The sequence below is a fragment of the Chrysoperla carnea genome, chromosome 4, assembly GCF_905475395.1.
Source record: "Chrysoperla carnea chromosome 4, inChrCarn1.1, whole genome shotgun sequence".
NCBI lineage: Eukaryota > Metazoa > Arthropoda > Insecta > Neuroptera > Chrysopidae > Chrysoperla > Chrysoperla carnea.
In genome coordinates this window covers 43184201-43211300 of record NC_058340.1, presented here as the reverse complement: position 1 = coordinate 43211300, position 27100 = coordinate 43184201, and the positions used below count along the sequence as shown (strand labels likewise).

The following is a 27100-nucleotide window of genomic DNA, read 5'->3' as shown; positions in this document are numbered from 1 at the left end:
AAAAAGCAGTCTGAACAACTCAAAAGACACAAATTTTTGACTTGATTTACCAATGGGGTGAATCATGGGTAATATTTCCGGTATGGTAGGTACCTACCTATAGATCGTTCCTGATCAAGATTCATTCGATATACGGATGGAATGTTTGGCAAGGTTATAAAACCAGATGGATTTCGAAAATACATACAAAAATTGCTGTTTTTTTTACAGAGTTTCAACTCCCAAACCGTAATCAACTCTCCTATGATGTCAAGATTCAGTAATATCGACCGAAGATATGCTGAAATTTTTGAAAATGATCTCTTCCTTAATTAATTTCAGCTTAGTATCTTAATTAGATACTAGTTGTATTCATTGACTACCCATATATAATGAAGTTACGTTAATAGTTCAAAAATAAAAATTTCCAATATATTTTTTTGGTAATCGGAAAACATAGACCGAAAATTTCATAGGGACCGGAGTATTGTTGTAACTACGAGTTGGTTGGGTTAAGTTTGTCGACTATGGAGGAGTTGGTTTGCTTCTGAAGTTTTTAGCCCTTGCGTACAATTACTAACTAAATCCAATTTTATTTTACGGTCACGTTAGTCCCTTTGCAACCATTTTTGAAGTGACTTTCAATAAGTCGCCTAAGAAAATGATACCAATCTCAGGCATGTTGATTATCATTGCTCAATAATAAAAAATATGTGTAATTGGTTTGGCCGCCTTCTTGCTTGAACAAAAAATTTAAGATTTTAAGGTTTTTGAACTGGATTGTATTTTATATACTGGAAAGTAGCTGTTTTATGTAGACCATCTATACAATATGGCTTTTTGTTTCATGTGAAATTATAAATCAGGTAAAGAAAACTACTGAGGTAAATTGAACATATTTATTCGTGATGGACTCGTGCTGGGCTGTACAACTTTTGAACATTTATTTACACAATTTTTGTTTACAGATATTTCAAATTATTAATGGTAGAAAATTTAAAATTAAAATTTGTATGCATTTTCAAATAAATAATCATTTTTAAATCGATGCCTACGACGAATATGTGCTTCCATATTAGATTTTTGATGTCCTTTGTACGGGCATAAAGGACATTGAAAACCTGGTTCTTTTTGGCATTCATATTTTTGATGACGTGAAAATGATCGTCGATGTCTGTAACATTTTCCACAGATGTTACACATATAAAAAGTTTCACCTAAAAAGTATAAAAATTGGGATCATATTTACAGTTTTCAAACGAAATTATATACGTATTCTACTTTTTTAAACATTAATTTTATATTTACTAATAAAGTAAAAGAAAAAGTTGTAAGTTTTTATAAATCTTCTTTATTTTAGAAAAATTTGTACATGTTTCGAAGTTTTTTTCTGAAAATAATTTACATTCTTTCTTAACACTTTTTTGCTAGGACAATATCTGTATTTTAATGCGATAATTAACGGATAGTTAATCGTGACCTTAAGCCTAAGTGTGGTTTTGGATAAAATGGCACTTTAAAAAAAATTGAGGCTACTTGAAAATAGTCATCGCGTGTGTATTGGCATGATCCGAACGAAATCATAAAAAATTATTATGACTAGAGTTTTTTTGAATATTTATACAAATTTTGAAGCTTCTCGTTTTGGTTTTATTTTCATTTTATTGAATAACAAAAATAACGATCACATTTAGGTATGTTTTGTGTATTGAAATTTTATTTAAAGTAATATCGAAAACTATTTGTTTGGTTTCGAAAATCATTTTTATGGATTTTTTTGCATTCCACGCCTGGAAAAACCTCGATTATATATCAGGATATCATAGATTTTCAAAAATATCTATACTTTATCCCAACCTTACAACAAAAAATTTATAGCTTTATAGAAGTGCACAGGGAGGACAGGTAAAGAAATGACCACTTTTTTCCACAGGTAAGGGGGGGGGGCTCCTTACAGTGATTAGTATAAAAATAAAGAACCAGTAAACGCGTTTTAAGATGTATCACACTAAGTCTGAAGTTCCAAAATGCAAAAAACACAGATATGGTCCTACCAATTTTACGTTAACACCATGAATGGATGTTTTGTTCGTACATGTCGTACAAAATTGTATTTTTGATGCCCTTTATATGGACACAATGGACATTGGAATTTTGGTTCTTGTTGACATTCATATTTTACATGACGATATAAGGAGCAAACATGTCGGTAATATTTTCCACATCCTTTGCATTGTGGTAGTTCTAAAATTAAAAATACTTTATCAATTATTATCAAAAATTTTTTTCGAGAATTTTTATCATAATATATCCCTTACACCAATCACCAATCATTTTATAATAAAATAAATAAATTACGTTATAGATATTTCTCATTATTCTTGTTGCAGAATAAGTTGCCTGAAAACTTTCGTACGAGAATTACTAACCACACCGACTGAGCGAAAAACTAATCATAACTCATTTGAATTAATACTAATCATAACCCAACTTTTAGACATGATCAACGCATTAGATGAGACAGCAAAAAGCAATTTCAGTGCAACTTTTCATTTCCTATAAAAATATTAAAAATATATTTTTTACGGCCTTTTTCACAGTAAAATTAAAGTTCATTTTTTTTTTACAAAATCTTGTATTTTATCGAATATACTGGTTGTTCAATTTACATCTTGGCATAGTACATCTCCCACGAGTATGAGAAAGTAGATATGTATACATTAAGCAATGTGCACAAGAAAGAGGTGTTATAGGCATGTTTTCTTGCTATGGGTTGAATGTAGCTTCGATAAGCGTCAAGTTGTATACAGCACAAACAGCAGCAGTAAAACCATCGTACAGCTTAAAGGAAACCGAAGCTACAACACTTAACAAGAAACATATAACATCTATAACATCTCTTTCTTATACGCATTGCTTAACGCGTGTACTCTGTCATACTCGTGGGAGATGCCTATGCCAAGATAAAAATTAAACAAATGGTATATTGAATTACTGTACGTAATTTTACAACATCCTTTATTTTACCGAATAATTTGGCCGCCAACCATTTAACTTTGGGTGAGTTTTTCTTTTTATAGTTCCACGGTTGTTTTTGGGAGCATCGCGTTCAGAAAATTCGCCTGATCATTTTGGTATTGTTTTGATTGTATAAGCGATAGGAAAAATGTTTTTAGTTGGAAAAAACGGTTTGTTCATTTTATGTATAATTTAACGTATGACTTTCGATAAGCCCCGCGTCTCCACATAACGCGTCAGACTGGAGGGGGGATTTGAACTTCGAGTAGGAGTGAAATGAACTGCTAAACATACAAATTCAACAAGGATTAAAACTATTCTTAAATGGAAATGCATGTTCCATTTTTCTTATGGCTTGGACGAGAAAAAGGATCCATAATGATCAGGGAAATTTCTTGAACATGATGCACTCAAAAACAACAGGTGACCTATAAAAATAACAAACTCGACCAAAGTTAATTTATTGTACGCCATTCGATTACCAATAAGACAAATTTCAAACATAACATATAAAAGAATATTTGTCATTTCTTATCATCATGATTTAAGTCCTTATTTGAATGTGATATTAATATACAAATCCTTTTACATATTTTAATCCATCCACATTAAGTAGTTCCGTTTTATTAAATGACGCTCTGTGATGAGTCTAAAAAACTTTTTTAATTTGAAGATAATTTGATATATTTGTTAAAAAAAAAAAATAATTCGATCTAATAATTTTATAAAAATTTTTTATTAAAAAATAAAAAATATTGTTAAAATATTACAATTTGTAGTGCATTCAAAACATAACAATATTCCTTTCCCCATTTTTAATGAAAATATACTAAATTTTTTAAATTGATTGTCATCAAGTGTAAAGAGAATGCGTAAACTATTGAAGGGAAAATAATTATCTCAAATATTTATGCTCTAATGATAATTAGTTGTGTATATTTAATTTATTTATTCTGTCGGACTGATTTTTAATTTTATTTTCGCACTAGGGTGTTATAAAAATATCCATTTTTGATCGATTATTTCGAGGAAATTTTTTTTTATATGGTGAATAAAAGGTCACAAATCAAGGGAATATTAAAGTACCCCGAATTGTGATAACAATTATAAAATTACCCAAAATAATAAAATTTTCTTAAAAAATGTAATGATTTAAAGTAAACCTACGCGTACACGGAGTAAGTAGATAATATGGAACCGATATCATGTTAAGTAATGCATAGCTCATACACGAAAGAACGCAGATATTATAAAGCACGTTTCCTTGAGTGTGTTCTTGCCTGCCAATGTACCTATCCATCAGGCAGACTGCATCTCATGTGCCTCAAAAAGTGAATTATCAAAATGCCGGTTTGCAAGCACTAGGATCGGCAAAACACATCTCTTAACGATTTAAAATGCAATTATAAAATGCATATTATTTATGCAAATTACATTTTTAATTTCTTATAAATCAATTAGTGACATAAAAGTTCCTGGCGCTCTAACGAATCTAAGTCAGAAAACCGCAATCAAATCCGTCTTACTGTTCAAATTTTTCGAACTTTGACTGTTTTAAGTGTTTTGTTTCCGCGACTACTATGCAAATAGTGCAATGTGCGTGTCGTTTCATCCTCGTTCTATTACAGTTAGTATAAAATTATTTGAAGGAATGAGATGTGCTCGAAAATAGCATGATAAAATAAAAAGTACGAAAACTTAACTTTCTTAATAATAAAAATCGTTTAAACAATTAAAATAAGATATTCAATTTTTTACGAACTCTCTTTAAAAATAATTTAAATTCTACTTTAGATATAATATTACAATTTCTGATACTGTTGAATAACATTATATTTAATCTCTGAATGATTTCTATATATATGCCTATCTAAAACATACTTCCGTTTTCCTTTATAATCACAATATGGACAATGAAATTTACGATCTGTTCCACATTCATATTTTTGATGACGCGATAATGATCGTTGATGTCTATAATTTTTTCCACATGTGTAACATATTTGCATTGTATCTAAAAATAAAAATATTAATAATTATATAACAGTTAAATATTTAATTTACGTAAACACCCTGTAGTCCCAGAAATTTTAATAGATAAAATTAATTTGAAAATGTTACAAAGAAAGAAAGAAATTTTTTTGTATTATTATCTATCAAAGGTATTTTATCAAGAATTTATGTTTATTTGAAAGTTTTAATTATGTATCTTTGTAAAATATAAGAAACACCTTTTGTTCGATACCTTTTTTCCGTTAACTTGATAAATTCGACGGAAAATGTTAAGAATAAAACTTGTTTGTTCTTTTATAAAGAATAACGTTCTCGATCTATTATGTTTGAGAGAAGATTACTAAAACCTATATCACTTCGATCTTAAATCATCGCATATTCGCATGGGTATAGTAAACTATTATCAACTGAGGCAAATTAAGAACCCATACCTATTTCTTCCCTTTTTTCCATGGTTCATTTGGTGAATGATGAATCTTTTTGTGATCAAATAGTATTTGTTTTTTTGAATAGTAAAAACTGACATTACAGGGCTTTCAAGTTGATTCTAATCTCAAATAGGTATGAAACTGAACACTGATGGGAAATACCTCAAATAAATTAGTATCGTAACTAGACACTGAGAATGTCTCTTAAATAAATAAACATAAATCCGTAAAGTTTCTTCAGAAAATTCTTAGTAGACATTTTCAAGTTAACTTTTCATTTGTCGAACATAAAGCCAAACTCCCAATACCAATGAACAAAATAATTCTACGCTTAAGAATTTCAACGAATAAAACATAAAATTTATTTATTTTTATAAGAATTATGACATGATTTATTGTTCAGGAAAAGTGTGAAATAGTTAAGTACATTTCGAAATCTGAAATTGGTGAAATATATACAATTTGTCCAAAAGATTATTTGGCTTGAAATAAATTATTTTCAACTAGTAAGAGTAAAACCGTATCGGCAACTCATAATTATGAAATCTAGCTGGATGAAAATTAAGCCAAGCTCTTATTTTGATTGTTAAAATTTTTTATAAAAGATATAAAACTTTCGCTTAAAAAATACTGTTTGCCGAAATAACATCTGAGTATATTATATTAGTTTTCCGAAACAACAATGGATTGTACCTAAAAGTTACCTCTATGTGGATAAGCTCTAATCAGGTGCATTTTAGACGATATATGAAGAGCACAAAAAATTATTTTTCTGATCTTAAAAATACAATCATATATCTACTTTTTAAAGCTTAATGTTATCCTTGAGCATTTTTGGGATTTATAGATATAGAAATATTTCAGCTAATAACGTCTCATTGTATGTAAAAATATCAAAAAGTACGAGTACCACTTCTTATATCGATCGTGTTAATTTTTTTATTTTCATATAATGTTGATTTTCTATCTTTTGGAATTGGAATTTTAAGGAGTTTGAAAAAAAACAACGCATATATATGTCTTATTCGATAGAATTAGTTGTACCTTTATTAATAATAATTAGTTTAAACATATATTCCATTAATAATAATTAGATTTAGTTTCTATTCCCATTTTTCTATAAGTATTTGTTTTCTTATCATAAAAATATTTATGTATTGATAGCATATGACGATTCAAGTGATATTTTCGCTTTGCGATGTAACTACACAATTGACATGCAAAGGTACGCACTTGAACACAGCATTCATATTTCTCATGACGCTGTAAAGTACGTAAATGTTTATATTGTTTTCCACAAAAACGGCAGGTTACCACCCAGGAAGTTATAGGATCCATATCTAAAAATTTCAACAGCAATCTCATTAGTAAAGAATTTACAACCAGGTATTTTTTATTTCTACATCCAAACAGTTTTTTTTTTATCATGCACAAAATTCTACTTGATATGCATTAGCTCAAATGTTGGCGGATATGAAGGGTGCATTATTACACCCAAAATCTTCCACCACCTCATTTAACAAACCAAGAAAGGTGTAGGGAATATTTAAATAATAAAAACAGCTTTTAAACACAAATTTCGTGTGAAAATTTATCGAAAATCCAATAATTTTAATATAAATTCAGTTTAAGCAAAAATTATATTAACTTGACACGTTATAAAATAACTAGATTTATCAAGATTGTCGTATTTTAAAAAGAAAATATTGTACTATCCATGTTAATACGTAGTTTTTCTTTTAGTTATAAGTTTGAGGATACTTATTCCACAAAAATTAAAAATAAAACTCTAAAAATCCCGATATTTTCCTTTTTTCTTTTATGAAATTTATGTTTCGATGGCATTGAATGATTGGAAATATTGTAATGATTTACTTAAAATAACATTATAAAAAAAGCTGATTTAATTAAATCCAAACAGAAAAGTGATTTTGATTAGATTTACTGATTCTTGGATATATTATGGCTCTGTACATTTTTAGTAAAAAAAGGCCTTATTATGTAGAGCTTGAAAAGAAACAGATTTTCTGCTTTAGGATTGAGATTCTTTTTTACGGCCAAAGTGATTAGAATTATCAGGTCTACAATATATTCAAATATCATCCATATTGTTTACTGCGCGTATTTAGAGAGGGTGGGAAAAGAATCATCTTCCCAGTTCCGAAAATCATGACCTACATATAATACAAATATTTATAGTTAAATACGACAGTATCCAAATAAGAAAATCCAAATTCTGGATGGAAATGGCGGAGTTTTAAATTTATTTTAAATGTGTCCTCAAACTTCTATGACTAGTTAAACAACCCTGATGAGCAAAGAAGATCGACTAGATACACATTAAACTGCAGTTTCTTCGAATGCAACAATCTTAAAATTAATTATTACTTTTTGTTTTTGTTGTTTACTTTTAATCATGCATACGATATTTATTTACATCATGGTCTCTTCGATTATAATTGATGTTTTTAATATGTTGCATGCAGTGTAAACTAAATATTGGCAAATATCTTGCCTAGTAATCTTAATTAAAGAGAATTGAAAAAAATACACAAACCCGGACTCCTTGGATTCATGTCAAGCGCCCTACTAATTAGTAGGGCGCTTGACGTAGAACTCGAATAGCCTAATTTGTAGGGCGCTTGACATGAATCCAAAAAGTCCGGGTTCGAGTGTATTTTTTTCAATTCTCTTAAACTAAAATTAATTTGTTAAAATAATATATAACATTAGTGGGTATTTTTGGTCCAAATAGTCAATACATGTATGTTCTTTAAAAGATTTCTTGGATAATTGGTAAAACACCAATTAATTATATTTCTAATTGTTTTTATCTTAAATTCTTAGAACTAATAAAATAATTATGACGGCGGCGTAAATGATTTTTCAAATTCGATTTTTGATGACTTTTATATGGGCATAATGAACATTGAAATTGTGGTTCTAATTGACATTCTAATTTCTCATGACGCCATAATGAACTTTCATGTTTGTAGTTTTTTCCACAAATTTTGCAAAAAAATCCTGAAAAAAAATTCAAAATGTGTTATTAGCAAGTTAAAGTTAATAAAATTCATTTTTGTATTAAGTTTACCACAATTTACGTTGAAATTAATTTTGGTATTATTTCCAAACAGATAAAATGCAAAATCACACACACATGCAAGGATTTTTCCTAAAAAGAAGTTGGTTTATTTTTTGTAAAGAAGGTGTTATTAAATAAAAATTTTATTTATTTACAGTAAAAATTTTAGGTACAAATTATTTATCCACAATTATTTTATGTCGTAATAAAATATGCCTATCTAATGAAAATTTTCGTTTTCCTTTAAAATTACAATATGGACATTGGAATGTTGGTTCTTTCTGACATTCATACTTTTGATGTCGCTGTAATGAGCCTTTATGTCTATACATTTTCCCACAATTTGTACAAACACTTGCATAATCTAAAAAAATTAAAAATAACATGTTATTTTAAATTAAAATAATTTTAAATGTTAGTAAAAACAGAAGGATCTACAAGGATGTAATTCTTAAAGAAGCCAAGTAGAGGGCTGAGAATCCCATATAAAAAAATAAAACTCTATTTATGCAATAGTTTTGTATAAGAGTTGAAATAGAGTTTTTGTTGTTGAAGTTTTGGTAAAAAAACTAAAAATTTTTGTTAGTAACAATTTTATGGAAAATGGAATACAATTAGTAAACGAAGTAGCTTTTATCTGCGCCCGTAAGATAAGAAGTACTTTTCTTACTCAGTATGCGTGGGAAAACATTTCATTACCGCACTAGTATTGTAATGAATTCATTATCACACTCGAAATTACTTTGAAAATGTAAACTAATAACAAGTTAAGTACTATAGTAACTTTTTTAATTTTCTATTTTTCTCAATAAGCCATGATAAATTTTAAATAATAATTATCGTTTATTTTCACATTTTAGAGACCTAGATAAAGTTTTGTAAGATATACCTACGTGTGATAAGGCATTAATAGTGCTGTTACCCCACTTGTATCGTAAATAACTATTATCAGAGCTTGTAAAACTCACGATTACTTTTACAAATAATGAAAAAACTATTGAATACAACGAGATTAAAATGTTTTTTCCGTCTGTTTCTTCGTGAAATTTTAATGTAAATTTAAGCTTTATTTAATGGATTTGCGGAGAATGGAATTATTTTTACCTTATAAAACCTACAGATCAAATATCGTTTACGGAAGCCATTGACCTAGTTAAAAAAAATATTTTTTTACTTTAGTTTTAAACTTTGACTTTTAAACCCAGCTATGAAATATTTTAATTTTATCTCACACACAAGTATTTTTAACCTATTGGGTAAAATAAGAAGAATTTTAAATTTTGTCACTTTACATTCTGATTTCGTTTAAAGAATAGATTCGGGAAATTTTTGAAAACCTTTGATTTGTGATTTAAAAAAATGGTCAGTAAGAAATTCACTATAGGTACAGCTTGCCAAAATCACCGGACAAAATAGTAAATTTGTTTCTTACGATATTCTAAGGCGAAAAGCCCTTGGCGTTTTTTCACCTGACGCACCGCACCGTTAACGATTAAGGCCTCTAAGGAAAACAAAAATTTTTATAATAAGCATAGTTATAAGAAATAAAGTTTACTATAATTTATTATTAGCCAAATTTTTTTAACTAAGTTCAATATTTACAGAGAATATTACGCTTGAAATTCTAGAAAATGAATTTTTATTTTGGAATTCTGAATGTAAATCTGTAAATATTAAATTTTGCAAAAAAACAGTCCACTTGTATATTACAATAAAAATTATTTTCTACAACTTTGTTTATCATTAAATTTTAAATTTTTCTAAAATATTAAAAAATTTAAATTCTTAAAATTAACGAAGCCTTGTTGCCATTTGAATCACGTGTAAGAAATAAGGTCGTAATAAAAAACGCAGAAGGTTATTTATCTTAAAATAAATATATTTGCCATTTTAACAATTGATATGAACTTTATTCAAGGATTATTTACAAGATATTTATGACGTAATAACAAATGACGATGTAACACAAATTTCCGTTTTCCTTTATATTCACAGAAAGGGCATTGGAAATGTTTTTTTTCGCCCATTGGTCCACATTCATATTTTTGATGAAATCGAACATTACGTTCATATTTATATGATTTTTGGCAGTATGAACAAACGAATGGTCGTGTTCTTTCTGGTTCCACAGTAAATTCGTAAGTAATATCTAGAAAAAATATTAGAAAATTAATGACGTGATTAAATATATCCAAAATCTTGTGCTTCAAATTCTGTATTCTTTGTGGAGCTTTGTTTAGACGAGATCTTAATGAATTTGAAGCAATTTGCAATATTTTAAGGTGTATTTATGATAATGACAGTTGAAAATGAAAAGTAGGGAAGTGAGTTAAACATAATTTAAAATCAGAAACGCAATTTTCTTAGAAAATTCTCTGAAGAGGTATTTGCATTCTTGATATTATTTAAGATGAGTGTGGTGAAAAGGTGTAAATTGGAGAAATTATAACTACAAGTTGGAGGTGTTACAACATGGAAAATATCAAAATGAGATATGAATTAAAAAGAAAGTGCGTGAGATGTCGTGGGACACCGGGTAGGAACTTTGTTCTTATTGCTATAATTTATGTTTTTTTAAATTAAATATGAAATTTTTTTTATATTTAAAATAGGGTGGTAGAGTTTCGGCTTGACGATCTTCTTCATGAGGAGCAGGCACCGTAAACACAAGACTATGGCCTCATTGTAGGACACATTTTTTTGTCTAACCTCCATCCGCCGAAGGCACACCAAGAAATATAGTTCCAATAGATTCAGGGATGCTCAAGTCCTATTTTTCGCGATAACCATACCTCTTGTATAAGAGAGTAACATGTTGATTTGAAAATTTTAATAAATCATTACTAAAAATTGTGTTATACCTATATACCAAGAGACTGACGCACCAAATTTTCATAACGTGTTGAAGTTTTTATGTTACTATATATCGATAAAGCGGGCGACATTATACTTACCCTTAATATAATTATAAATCCCAGGGGGTGGCTTTGCCAATTATCTTCAAAATAACTATTAACATGATTGCTAATATTATACTAAATAATGGTCATGATATCCAAGAAGACAGAATTTCCAAAGCGCGGCGGGGAGCGAAGTAGAAGTTTTAAGGAATAAAATGATAAGCTAGAAATTAGTGGAAAATTGAATGAAAAAAATTAAACAAAAATTGGCAGAATTGTTTCTCGGTATAATACATACAGAATGTTCGATTTACATTTAGGCATATAAATATCACGAGTATGACAGAGTACATATGTTAAGCAATGCATCTAAGTAAGAGGGATTATAGGTGTTATAAAAAATTGTAAAATTGACTTGTATCGTGGCTTATCTGTTGTAGTTCATCTTATTCAACTAAGAAACTCCCACTCTCCAAGTGTCTTATAACTATCTCAACGCATATCGAAGCTTCAACACATGTAAATAATACCTCTCACTTAGATACATTGCTTAACGCATTTATTCTGCCATTTTCGTGATATTTATATGCCTAGATGTAAATCGAACATTCTGTATACTTAATTGTGTAGATACAAGTATCCCTTGTCTAATTTCTTAATAAATATTTTAGGTGGATGAAAAATAAAATAAATTATAAAATTCTGAATAACAAATTGTCAGTTTATTATAGTTTGGTAAAATAACAGTACAAAACGAAAATTAATAATGTTTTAAGTGTAGTTTCGTGATTATTGATGATGCCAAGTTGGTAAAACATTAATATTTCGATAATGATTTTCATTATATGATTGATTTGAAGGTGTTGGACGTTTATGAATTTTTCGTAAATGTCGTACTAAATTTCCTTTAATATTTGTTTCATAATAACATAGTGAACATTTAAAATTTTTATTCAATCCACGGCCACCACACGAATATTTTTGATGTGCGAGTAAATTACGTTTATATTTATACGCTTTGCTACATGGACATATGTATGGGGCATTATTTGAATCTGTCATATAATAATCTGTAACAGAAAAAATTGTTAAATAACATGTTTTAGGGAACTTTTATTAATTGCATGCACTAAAATTTACAAAAATAATCCAAGTTAATAAAAAATATCATTGATGAAGGTTTTAAATTTTGACTTATGAAATTCCAAATTAAACGACAACACACACGTTAGTTTTTTTAAATTATATATTTTTTTATAGTTCATGCTGATGAAGACAACTTGATATTCAAAATCTATTGAAGCAATCTGTAATAAACTACGAACTTAAATGATATTATCGATTTTTCTAATTATAATCTCTAAGTTATAATTTGAATTATTTGATCCGAATGTTGGCATCATTTAAAAATTGGCTAATTTGCTAATAGTTCAGCCCTCCTATTTTGGAAGCCAACTTTCTTGAGATACACAATTCGTGACCATGGAAGATGGGTTCTAAATGTCATCAAAAACAAAAATTCAAAAAAGTTGCACAAAAATTTCCCCGGAAGGACCTTTTAGCAAGGTTTTTTTGGTTTTTTGGGAAAACTATTGATTTTTGCTGATAACATTAAGTAGGAAAGTTGAATATAATTCAAAAATACGTATTTTGAGCCAAGGCTCGATCCTTTACCTATCTTTACCCGTTCTGTAGTTATAAGCGTTCTCTGGTTTTGAAATTGACAAATTTTTTTCTCGGAAACGGCGGAAGTGCAGGGCATAATAATGATATGAAAAGATAGTACTATTTGTGATATTTTTTCGAATTTGTATTAATAATATAGCGGGTCTATACTTGTTTGTTTTTGAAAATTGATTAACCGACGCTGATAATTGGGGGGGGGGGGGTTAGCCGACCAAAATAAACCCCACCAGGTCGAAGTATGACTAAATATCTACAAATTAACAAAAAATTAAAATTTTGTATTGTAACTATATTATAATTTGCCTGGCAGTAATTATAAAATCAACATTTTGGGCATTATTAATACAAATTCGAAAAAAAAAATCATAAACATTACATAAAAAGTGTTATCTTTTCATACTATTAGTATTTTTCCAGCCCCTCCGTTTCTGTTAATAACTAGAGAACGGATAAAGATGCAAGATCGAGTCTTAGCTCAAAATAACGTATTTTTGATTTATCTTCAACTTATAAGCGAGAATCAACAGTTGTATTAAAAAAAAAAAGCATTTTTGTGACACTGAGTACGCACTTCGAAAAAGATTATCTCGTTTTTTGGCTGATTTTGGCTAACAGTCACGTAGAGATACATCGATAACACTTTTGATGAGGATATTAATACGTTTACCAGAACGATTTCACGATGGACGCGATTCTGCCAAGCAAAAATGTTAGACACGAGGACTATTAATGGTTTAACTAATTAAAAATATTTGAAGGGGTAACATACAAGACAACAAGATATGGGAAAAATGTTCAATCGTTATCTACCTGGAGGCTTAAGTGGTAAAGTTTGTCCCGTAGTGTCGCAGATCATAGTTTCTACTTAAGTATATAATTAGTTTTCTTCGTGTCCAAAACTGATGTTGAAAATAAAAATAGTGAATAAAGTTAAGTTAAAGGGAAAGCTTTCATTTGATAAAAATGTTGTGTATATGTATAGCCGTGCAATTATTTCATTGATTACATGAATGATTTTGATCACGCTATCTATCCTATATTAGCACTGCCTTTGTTACTTTGTTAAAATTAGGGCAATATAAGGTTATGGATATAGCGTGCAAACTAATACAACTATTTTCTTTTGAAGCAAACTCACACAAATACTATTTTACTAAATATACTCCGATTCAAATGTTCCGGTTCAAATTAATAATCTAAATTTTTTAAATCATTTTTTTGGATGTAATTTGAAAGGATTTACAATTCAATTTTAGGGTATAATATATAACAGAAAACAAATATTCAAAGTCCAACTGCTGACTCCAAGACGGATTAATATAATTTCCATTAAGAATAAAATGAGAAACGGCACTAAAATGTAATTTACTTCAATTAGTCAATATCTGTGCAGAAAATGTAATCAATAATAAAAGGATGCAAATAATAACAGAAAACATTAATAAAACTGTGCATTAATAAATTTATTTTATCAAAAATTTTTTACAAAATTTCTTCATCTTTATTCTTCAACAATAAAAAATATATTCTTTTTTATTTATTTAATTTATTAAAAAGGTAAAATAAGTACATAAAAATAATATTCATTACTAACCATATACCAGTAGTGTTAGAAAACCCGCCCACCCCCTCTAAAATTCAAAATATGAAAGTGAAACTTCATAGTCCTTGTGGAACTTTTCAAATTCCACTTGCTACCGGGAATGGCTTATTCAGACTCGCTCTCGTAACTGGTAGGAGTTAGAGGGACACTTTTAATTAGAAAGTTGGTCATTATACAAGAAAGCAAAATTTTTGGTTGGAAATATTTTTTCGAAAAACGAATACATTTGACAAAAATCGAAGTTAAGAATATCGTCTTGATACAAGTTTGTACAATTATTTTCTGCCAAATGTATTCGTTTTTCAAAAAAAAGCTTCTTACAAAAGTTTTTAGTTACCTCCAGTTACCTCCAAAACGAGTTCGAATAGGCAAATTCAGATCGGAACCGAAAGTTACTAGGTTTACCGGATTTAAAAGAGATTTTAAGTTCCACATTCAATGACATACTTTGGATTTTAGAGGAGGTGTATGGATGGTCTAAGAAACTCGGTATAATTCAGTTAATAACTACTCAAAAGTAGGATATAGGAAGAAATGTAATGTCAACAGGGGTTCATTTGGGCTAATTATTAAGGGGCATTGATTTTTAGACATAGTTTTTTTTCCGAAGTTATAGAACTTTTTTAAAGATGTAAGAAAAAAACCTATCTAAATCTCAACTAATTCGACCAAAGCTCTGTAATAAATTCTGGATATCGTGACATTTCAATCTATATCCACTTCATTGATTGAACTAACAATAAATTAATTATATTAATAACCATTTAAAATTGCATTTTTAACTAATTACTAAGATGGCACAAAAGTAACTTCACACGTCTTAAAAAATACAAAAAAAGGAAGAAAAAGAAAAGTCTTAAAAAAATTGAATTAATTTAACAAGCCGTGGGTTGCGTCTGGTGCAACCTTTGAGGTCCACATTCGTTGCTATTTTTTGTTTCGTGCGATATTGATCAGGAAAAAAATGACTTTGAACGTGCTCTCACACACACGCACATACTTATTCTCCAAGTTACTGTTAATGCCTTATCCTGAACATGAAACGTAAAGATTAGTTGAAAATTTTGATTCCGAAAATCGTACCCATTACAATAACGTCCTATACTGGGAAGTTAAAACTTCAAAAATGCTGTGGGTCTATTTAATGTGTAAATTTTTATACTTAACGTTTTTGTTCAAATACAAAAAATTGGTTGAATATTGATTTTGTCTAAAACTGATAATAAAACTCGCTAGAAAGTAATAAATCATCAAAAAGTTCTAATGATACGAAATTTTGTTTGACAATAGAGCTACAGATCTTAGGAATCTGTCCATTCCATTCCATTCGAACGGTACTTTTCTACAATACTATTAAAAAAAGTTCAACTTCTCGTTTTGTGTGTTTGCACTAACTATAGGCTGTATATTGTAAACAGGAATTGTATGTTTAGAAACCAGTCCTAGCGGTAGTGTGAATAAACTGAGCCATGTACCTTTTTTCTTGCATCAATTTCAGTTGTAGAACAATATAAGTATAGAAACTTCTATTTATTGTGTTTCTGCACATTACTCGAGCTACAATATCTACGATTTAAATGTTAAAAGTGCATGTACAAAAACAATTCCTAATGTATTATCTATCTAGTCGTCAAATATCCCGATACTTTTAAATATAAAAATAAGAGCCCGTGTAAATAAAAAACTACTAAAATTACAATTTAGGTATAAAAGTGTAAGAGACCTCCATAAATATCAATATTTTTTAAATTTATTTAGCCTGAAATTACTTTTATGCCATTCATGTATACCTCTATGTTCAAAAAAAAAAAAAATAACATGATAAATAAATTCTGGAATTATATCATTCTGGAACAATTAACGTATTTATATCAATCATTTGCCATTTATGCCATATTTTAAAACATAAATTATTACATAATCCAATATTACGTCCAAACATATCCTTACATGATGCACAATGATAATACGTTGCTTTACGTTTATTTAAACGATGACATACACGACAACGTTTTCGTTTATCACCCCATATTTGATAATGAAAATCACCGGAATATGTTGATGATTCTGTGGACAACAAAATAGTAATAAAGTTTTATAAAAAAGTTGTAAAATTAATATAAATCTTTGAATATGGAAGTAAACAGAGGAAGAATTACCCGGTGGATTGCTTTTGGCAGCCATTTAGTAAGACGAAGCAATAGTCTAATAAAAATATAACTGCCTTGTACAGTGGTGAACTATAAAATTTCATTTTTACGATATTTTCAATATATTTAGTACAGTTAAAGATGATACAAATAAAGGAAAATGAAAGAAACCGCTTGCATTTTGCTAAAACCCTATGGAATGTGAGTCTTAGATATCAAATATCATTAGTAAGGTATGAGTTAGTTGCGCCAATGTTTCTATTTGTTAATAAACAATAAATTGTTAATTAAATGAAACTATCGTGTTTGCCAAATAATGGAAAAACTGTTATATATGTATAACTTTTATTATTAAGAAAACTTCTGCATTGACCGTTTCATTTAATTAAAAATTAATTTGTTATTAACAAATAGAAACATTTGCACGACTAACTCAAGCCTTACTAATGATATTTGACACCTAAGAAACACATTCCATAAGGTTTTATCAAAATGCGAGCAGTTTCTTTCATTTTCTTTTATTAGCCGATTTTTGTAACATCTTTTACCGGTCTAATTATATATCTATATCTTACTAATTATATATCTTTATCACATATCAAAAATGCTATTATCATTTTCATAATAGCTACTACCATTGTTGAATAAGTTACAAAGATTTAAAAAAGTCTACAGTTACTGCGTGTAAGAGATAAAAAAAAATATATATATATAACCTCGTTTATGGAGCCTTCGATCAACCGAGCCTCCGCATTATAAGAGTCAACGGATTTATACTCCGATAATATGGAAAAACTCGTATAAAACGGATGAAACCATTTTACCTATCCTGTACGTGCGTAGTATTTTGAGATTGCTACTTAAATAGATCCATGTTATTCGAGTTTTCGCTTATCCGATGTATCTCCTCCCCACATTTCGATTACAAGATTATACTGTATTATTAAAAAAAAAATTTCTCATTGTAATATAAGGAGCTTTAATCAATATTAAAATATACGCTTTAGGCTTGATTTTCTCTCTTTATTTCTATATTCAAAGAAAGATATGCTTCCTATTTACTACACAATGAATCAAATAAATTACTTTTATCGGTTTAATTTGATTCCTTATTTAGCAAATAGAAATAAATCTATTATTGTGTCAAAATTTTGTTTCCCAAAAATTTGCTGACATAAAGCTTTTGTTTTAAAAATTCCCTTAACCAAAAAAAAAATTCATGCTTTATTTAACAAAATTATTTACCGCTTATAAAAATTAAATTAAGGACCGAATGAATAAAGGCTATAGATACTAAATTTTTTAGGTTAAACAAAAAAGTAATAAAAAAAATAAATAAATAAATAAAAATAAAAATAAAATAAAATATTATTTTTTAATAAATTTGTTTAAAAAATTACATAAAACTTAATTAAAATTTAAGAGCTTGCCTTTGAAATTAACAATTAACGATTTTCAAAAAAATATTTTAATAATTTTATATAAGGTGCCTTATTAAAAATACGATTCGAGAACTAAAAATATTCGTAACTAAAAATAATCATAAAATTTTAATAAAAATTTATATTTTAAAACAAATTTCTTATTCTAGCCAGTCGATAAAGATGTTTGTAATATTTCTTATTCTTCCGACAAGAATATTTTACTTTAGCCCGGCGTGCAAACAAAAGGTCGATAAAATCTTTGAATATTTTGGTTTGCTTGTATTCGAGTTTTAAAAAATTTAAAGACTTTTTGAATAGAGAGCCTTTGGTTATTACTTGCTCTGGTTCGGTTGTGAATTATTATTATGGAAGGGTTGTAGATCTAAAAATCGACAGCCAACATGAAATTTAGCCCATAAAGTTGATGCGTAAGTAAAAAATGTCGATCTTTAAGAGGAACTGCGTGCAAATAATTTGAATATTATTTTTGTTATACATTTAAATGGTATAGAGCCATCTTTTATTTTCAAGAGTTTTGATTTTTTTTATTCATTTTCTTTTTTAAATGCGTTTTATTTCGAAATTAAAAACTTATAAATAGATGGCCAAACCTAGAATCATCAGCACTACTCGCAGTTTGCTCAATTGACACCGAGGATGATTTCGTTAAAGTCTTTTAAATTGAATTTTATCTGATGAACATTCCCGAATCATCAAGCTATTTTGTGAGAGCTTTACTGGGCTTTGGACTCCGTTAAATTATAATAAATCTAGTTATTCTCAATATAACAAAAAATTCATCTATATTTAGGGAACACTTTAAAATTTAGAGAAATATTTCAACGATCTAACAAAAAATAGCTTTACGGGGAAAATCCACGAAATTTGAAGTTTTACGAACACCCCAAAATATAATAAAACATAATATACAAAAAAAAAAAGTTCTAATAAAACTTAAAACTAAATCAATGATTTTATTTCCAAATTGATGAAGTTGTTGGAATGATAGTTGCTGATGGCATTGATAATTCAAAATGTCTACGTAATATGTGTTTTTTTAAATTTCCAGGTAAATGTGTACGATGTGTACAATGTGGGCATGAAAATGCTGGTGCTTTGCCACATGTGTACAACAAATGCTCACGTAACGCTGACTTATGTTTGTACGTTTTCTGACATTTTGGACAATTGAATAAACGTTGTGAGTCTTCATTAAATAATTCACCAAAATTATCTGAAAAATTGAATTTTTATTTATCAGTTACTTTGCATAAAATTATTAGTCGTTCCATAGATTTTGAAAATAAAATAGATTTATTGTATAGTCCATATAATCCGAATTCTTATACCGTCTCTGATTTAAACGATGGAAACATGTAGTTGCGGCACTCATTTTGTAACAGGTTCATTTCATGTTTATAAGCAATCAAATCAAAGTTAGTACGTACAATATACTAGCTGTTGAAATTTAACCTCCATAGGTTAGTGCTTAATTATGTAACAAGCATATTGTACGTAATTACCTTTTGTCAGTTTTAGAAATTTAGAAAATTTGAGAATTTTTTGAAACACATATTTTGTAATTCTGAGCTGCATTCACGTAGCATATGCGAAAAAGCGGTCCTTAGTTTTCTTTAAATATCAAGTTTAGGATAAAATTAAAACCACATATTCAGGTAGAAGGTTGAAACGTTTTTAAATCTTATAAACTTTTAAAAATCGGTACTAAATTCGGATTATAAGAATTATACTGTTTTGGAAGAAAATAAAATGAAAAAGATGAATATTTGAAAAAAAAGGATGAGAATGATATGAAAAGGATAAGAAAAAAATAAAGGAAAATAAAAATCCTTTAAATAAATTATTTTTATTGCTTGCAAATTCACTGAGTTATAAATTCTGAAGTATAATAATTCTTTCTATATTCACTTAAAATAGAATTAAAAATCACTTGTTTCAATAAAATATTTTTTATGTGTATATAGAGTGTACCTTAAAAAATTGAGACAAATTGCACAGAGCGGAGAATTTTTCCATTATTTTCGATTGATGAATTGAGCAAGAAACATTAATAAAGTTAATAATTTCAATTCTTTTAAGGCAATTATGTAAAAATCTTCGATTGACGTGAAACTTTATAATTTTTTAAGAATCTTCTTAAATATTCATTGGTGGGAAAAAAATGTATTAAGAAAAGCGGTTTTCCAGAGAAGAATGACTAAAATTACAATTTCTAGCACTTCGACTCTACCCTTTACTCTATCGATTTGAAATTTGAATATGTTATAGGTATTCATATTCAACCTGCCCTGCCCAATTTCCAGGGCAAGTAAAACTATCTGCCCATTAAAGTGGCGAAAAAAAATCGATCGTTTTTGCGTAGTTCCGTTTGAGAATAAGTTCCCAGGCAGATAAAATATGAATATCTATAACATATCCAAATTTCAAATCGATAGAGTAAAGACTATAATGGCAGCGCTTGACCTTAAATTGTAAATTTAGTCATTCTTATCTGGAAAACCTCTTTTCTTTATAAATTATTTTTTCCACCAATAATAATAATGGGGTTTAACCTCCGTTTTCCTGACATATACGCCTATAACAAAGGCCACCCAGATCATTATTTGTTAATCTTTATTTATTTAACTACATTCATATTTACAAATACATTTATGATGTGGGTGGAATGGGTTACTTGGCTCTTATCCAAGCGACGATAATGTGATCAATTCTACCGCCTCCATTAATTATAATTGTTCACACTGTCGCTGTTTGGATTCGAACCCTCAACCTCAGTCTAAGTAGACAAACGGTTAAAGTCTAACACCTTAGGCAGCTCATTTGGTTTCAAAATATGAAAATTTCTATAAAAAATCGATAGCTGACCCCCTTCTTAACACTCAGGGTGGGATATTGAAGGCGTATTTCGGTACTATTAAAGATGATTTAAAAAAAGAATTAGGCACGTATTTTTTCCATTTTTTTAATCTATATATTTTACAATTTTATAAATATTCTATCTTGATTGGACACAATACAGCCCGATATAATTGTTTTAATAATGCACGTAAAAAATTATGTATATACCTACTTAATAATAATTTTTAAAAAAATATTTATTTTCGTTATTCACTGGGGATTAATTTTTAAATATATTACTAAAACCAAACCAAAAACACCATTTTACACAGGATTTGCGTACGTTAATCGAATTTCTTCGGAAAATTTTTGTGATCAGACTTTCATGCTTTTAAAAAACAGTTAGTAACATAAAACATGAAAATTTTCATGAAAAATTTGAACTTAAATTTTTCAAAATTGAAAAAATAAGACATGGTAACTCTACAAATATGGTTTTAAACTACAAAATACAAACTTGACCTGGATTAGGATGAGTCCGAAACACAAATACACATAGATAAAAGTATCTTTTAATTATTTTACTATTAGTTTCGAATACTGGTGTCTCTCAAAAAGTAAAATGTGACGATTAAGACGGTTCTACACACATTTTTCAATGACGTGAAATCATTATTTGATTGGCGTGCAATTTTATAATTGTTTTAAGACTCCTCTAAAACATTCGTTGGTGGAAAAAAATGTTTATAAAGAAAAGCGGTTTTCCAAATAAGAATGGATAATGTTACAATTGAATTTCAAACGCTGTGATTATACCCTTTACTGAATCGATTTGAAATTTGGATACGTTATAGCTAATCATATTCTATCTATTGCCCTGGTTACTATTTTTCGAAAATCCTGTTAATTTTCCCAATTTTCATTGTTCACATGCAGATATAGTGGAATACGAAAAAGTACCTAAGTGTGAACAATGAAAATTGTGAAAATTAACAGGATTTTCGAAAAATAAAGTAACCAAGGCAGGTAGAAAATCGAGAGAGTAAAGGGTATAATCGCAGTGCTTGAAATTCAAATGTAACTTTAGCCATTATTATATGGAAAATCATTTTTCTTTATAAATACTTTTTTTCCACCAATGAATATTTCAGAGGAGTCTCAAAAAATTATAAAGTTTCACGCCAATCAAATAATGATTTCACGCATTCACATTTCATTGAAAAATGTGTAGAGAACCGTCTTAAGTTTGTATTTCCTATAGAAATTCGATATTAAAATAATATAAAATAAATAAAATTAAAATATTCTAAAAATATTAATTAAATTTTAACTCTAATTAAATTGCGATGTTATGAATTAAAATCATATGTTTCTTCAAATCTTCTTGAAGGCGTGCTCGAAATGAACACATAACACACTTAAATTTAGGTTCTTTACTACATTCATATTCGATATGATATTCTAACATTTTATAGTGCGAAAATTTCTGTTGACAAATTATACACTCCAATTGATCTGATTTTTTAACTTCCCCATTTTTTTCTTGACTGTCCTGGTTTGCTTGCGATGTGTCTGAAAAATATTTAAATGCTATAATAAATTTTGTGTTTAGTAGTGCTAAATTTAAATAAAATAAGTAATATTAATTTAATTACCTAGATAATTATTACGGAATATATTAGTTTTGGAAGAAAAAGAGGAAATTTTGGAACTATTCAAAACTTTTAACTATGGATATTGCCTAAATACACTCACACCGTACAATAATTACTAGAGGGGGTTCCATGAGGTTTAGAGGACCACTGGAGGATCAAGAAAGAAAAAATAATTTTAAAAAAGACGGCCGGTAATATATAACAAGTAAATAAAATTCTGATACCAAAATACAATAAGTTAAAATATTTGAATTGTACATTTTTGAATAACACTAGCTTCATTTTTAAAAGTTTTCAATAAAATAATATCAATTTTGCCGGTATTAAAAATATTGACTAAATAGACGTTTGTGACAATTTCTAATTAGATTTGAAATTGCGTGTAAAGATTGCAAAACTCTTGCAGATATATCCCGGTAAAAATATCTCAAAAACATGTTTGTACTAGAATATTCTTCAAAATTTTTATCAGTGAAAATATCTTATATACAGAATGTTCGATTTAATTCTAGGTATATAAATATCACGAGTATGACAGAATACATGCGTTAAGCAATGCATCTAAGTGAGAGGTATTATATACATGTTTTGAAGCTTCGATATGCGTTGAGATGGTTGCAAGTCGGTTAGAGAGTTAGAGTTTCTTAGTTGAATAGATGTATTACAACAGATAAGCCCTGATACAAGTCACTTTTGCAATTTCATATAACACCTATAATACCTTTTACTTAGATGCAATGCTTAACGCATGTACTCTGTCATCCTCGTGATATTTATATGCCTAGATGTAAATCGAACTAGTGGTATATGTCTCACAGCAATCAATAATTGGTTAATAATTTGATCAAAATTGGATATTGAAGTGTGAAATTAGGAAAGGGAAAATCTAAAAAACTTAAATGTTTTATTATATTTTTTTAATGTAAAAAAATGTATAAAGTACAAACTCTTTTTAACATGCTACAATTAAAATTTCAACTAAATAAAAACGTTAAAATCGAAAAAACTTCAACAGAACTATGATTTAAAATAGGTAACATTTTTTTAAGTATCAGTTGATGTTGTGACAAATTTATCTTTTGAATGTTTACGTATAATATGTTTCTTTAAATTACCACGCAAACGTGATTTAAATGGACAAAATGGGCAAAAATGTGAAGGTTCTTTGCCACAAATATATCGTATATGATCTTGTAACGTGTTACGATCCTTGTACGCTTTCAGACAGTTTGAACACGAGTATGGTCGATAGTTTCGTAATAAAAATTCATCATATCCTAAAAAATTAATTATCAGCATTAATTCATTTTTGTAGATAAAAAAAATAAATAAAAAAATTAAAATATAAATAAAATAAAATAAAATAAAGAAAGGAAAGAAAATGTTTTACACAAAAGCTGTAAATAAATCATAGGCAAAATTTGGTTTTATTTTTGTTTATATGTATATTTTTCTTTTTAAATAAATAAAATTTTTTATTAAATATCATTAATTTACAAACATTCTATTTACAAAATATAAATAAATAATTTTTTTACAGTTGCTATTTTTGTAATATATGTATGGTGTGTGTCCGGACAGAGGTAACTATACTTGTAAGTTTCCTTATTTTGCATTTTAAGAAAAAATGACATTCTTTATAAGAAGTTTTGCTTATTCTGAAAATTATGTAGGTATATTTAAAACTTCTTAAAAAGGTAGCCAAAAATTTGGAATCACTATTTTTTTTTGGTAAACTACCATTCTCTTTTATAAGTTGGCGAAATGTTACTTAGAAAAGTTATTCGCAATTAAAAATTATGACTCTATACAAAATATCAAGAAGATCCGTGTACTTTAATTTTAGCATCATTTTTTATTTGAACAAAAGCTTTAATTATAAAAAAACTTAAGAAAGAAAATAATAATAAATCAATTAATATGTACTATCCGGGAGTGTAATTTTTTGTGGACTAGTTTAGAAAATTAAAAAGAAAATTTATTTTCTCGGATAATCATTCAATAAGAATGGAATTGTCAAAGTTTGAAAGCATTTTGTCAACTTTTTTTAGTAGCATTTTGTCAACTTTTAAAAACGAAGGGTAGTTTACCCAAAAAAAAAAAAAAATAATGATACAAAATTTTGGGTTACCCTATACATTATTTAGAAGTTTTAAATACTCCTACATACTTTTCATAATAAGCAAAACTTCTTATAAAGAATGACTTTTTTTCTTAAAATGCAAAATAAGAAAATTTACAAGTAAGTTACCTCTAACCGGGGACACATTGTATTTGTTTATTTTTGGAGTTCATATTTTAAATTTAACAACAAATTGTAATTTTTGTGTATGTCGAGGCATATAAAAACTTATGCAACTAGTCATTTGCCAAGATCTGCTATAATACTGGCTGGCTAAATATGGCAGGAAATCAACAAGATTTTTCTCTTAATCTGATAGACAGTGTTTCTCAGATTTTAATAAGAAAAATTACGTACTTGGGCTAAAAATATCAAATACTGAAATATTTAAGAATCGTAAAAACATCGTATTAATTTTTCCACGAACAAATCGAGTCAAATGACAGTTTGCCTAAATTTTACGTATTTATAAATTCGGCATTAGTAGTTAAAAATTTGTTAATAAAATTTCTATTGTTTTTATCACAAACAAGTATTGTGCTTTTTGGTTAAATTTGTAATGTTTGTGAATCAGCACCGTATTGCCTGATTTGCGGTTAAAATAGACTCGAATATAAGCTTAACAATTATAATTTTGACTGAAGTTAAAACAAGAGGACTGACAAAAACAAAAAACATTCCATGTTTAATTTCCTAAAAAATTAGAGAATTAATATTTTCTACACTCTTTTGGTCTAAGGCTACTTTTATCTTCCACAAATTTATTTAAATTACAATAAAAAATCCAAAAAAAAGTCCTCAAATAGATACTAAAAAAAACACACATAGGTTCGATTATTTTCTTTACATTTGTTAAATAATCGAGCCACATTTAAGTAATTAATTATAAGACATAAATTTTAATAGACATTCAATTTATCCAACATACAGTTTTCCCTTTTCGATTTTTTTATATCTACTCTATTACAATATACGTCTATTTTTCTTGACAAGAATAAAAATCAATATTTGATTCGAGTCAAATCTAAAGAAAATTCGTGAGTTTTCTTAAAAAGTTGCGACACCTTAAGTTTGCACTAACAAATTATGTTACTAGATGCTTGTTGGTATCAAATTGGATTGTCGAAAAAATGTCATTTATGAAAGAATTGGAAGTTGAGATACCTTTTAACTATCCAAGTGCCAAAAAATGCGGAAAGGCCATTGATTTTGATAATGAATCGGACAAACTTATTGATTTACCGGGTTAAACTTACTAAATAACTTTGCAAAATAGACATAACACAATCGATCATCGAAACAGAGAGGCGTTAATTATAAACTTTTAAGAATGAAAATAATTTTAATAATTTCAGAGGGAAACAGTCACCGATTGGAGAAAAGTATGTCGTAATGGAGCAAATAGAAATTTAAACCCAACGGGATTTTCATTAAAAAGAAAATCGTTTAGCTAATAACCTCGCAATATAGACTAGAAAATGGCATACTTTCAATTCTGTACAAGTTATGTTAAGATGTTTTCTAAACGTTTTTCCTACAAATGTAAATTATTTTTCAGACGAAGCTCACTTTAATTCAGACTCTAGGATTGTGTTGAACATTTCAACGCTCATTTGCCGGAAAATTATTTTAAGGAAGTTTGTATATACATGGGTATAAAACTTGAATAATCTGCAACATTTGTTTGCTCTATGCTTTGCTGCTGGGCCGGCTGTGGGAAAATAACGGATTTACTTCTGCCAGAGTATGATGCACTACTCATCCTGAAAATAGTACCTTTTGAAAAATAATTGTTAGATTTTACGGAGAGTTGGTCTGGGTGCCATCGAAAAAAAGCTTTTCATTTACTTATTAACGATATTTTCTATTTATGTAGAGCGGTTAGTAATTAAAAAAATGCTCAATTTTTGCTTGCCTTAAAGGTGATGGAAAATTCCTGCGAATATGCTTCAGTTGCAGATTTTAAATAAATAATCAGGGCGCATTACTTAAAATTGGATATAAATTCTCTATCCTGAAAATATTATCATTAAATAAATGTGCTTAATTTTACGATGAGCGCTAGATTTTCTAATAAACTGTAGTAGTAGTAAATTTTATCTATGCCCGCAAGATAAGAAATTCTCTCGTTTTGAGTGCAAAAAAATTTTATTACTGCACTCAGTGTGGTAATTCATA

The 27100-nt window shown here is 28.1% G+C and overlaps 2 protein-coding genes across 2 annotated transcripts; both read right to left on the bottom strand.

The window, feature by feature from the left end:
- Positions 1 to 903: 903 nt before the first annotated feature.
- Positions 904 to 16896, bottom strand: LOC123298725 (zinc finger protein 227-like). The gene is made up of 9 exons (XM_044880818.1): positions 16872 to 16896; positions 16630 to 16779; positions 12362 to 12493; positions 10452 to 10672; positions 8818 to 8887; positions 8289 to 8462; positions 4879 to 5011; positions 2162 to 2223; positions 904 to 1196 (listed from the first exon to the last, which is right to left on the bottom strand). Exons 1-9 carry the CDS (start codon positions 16894 to 16896, stop codon positions 982 to 984), a joined length of 1182 nt encoding a protein of 393 aa, XP_044736753.1. The 3' UTR covers positions 904 to 981.
- A 2364-nt stretch (positions 16897 to 19260) lies between these two features.
- LOC123298723 (zinc finger protein 786-like) lies at positions 19261 to 26684 on the bottom strand. The gene is made up of 3 exons (XM_044880817.1): positions 26657 to 26684; positions 23892 to 24077; positions 19261 to 19520 (listed from the first exon to the last, which is right to left on the bottom strand). The coding sequence occupies exons 1-3, from the start codon at positions 26682 to 26684 to the stop codon at positions 19261 to 19263; spliced, it is 474 nt and encodes a 157-aa protein (XP_044736752.1).
- Between the last annotated feature and the right edge of the window lie 416 nt (positions 26685 to 27100).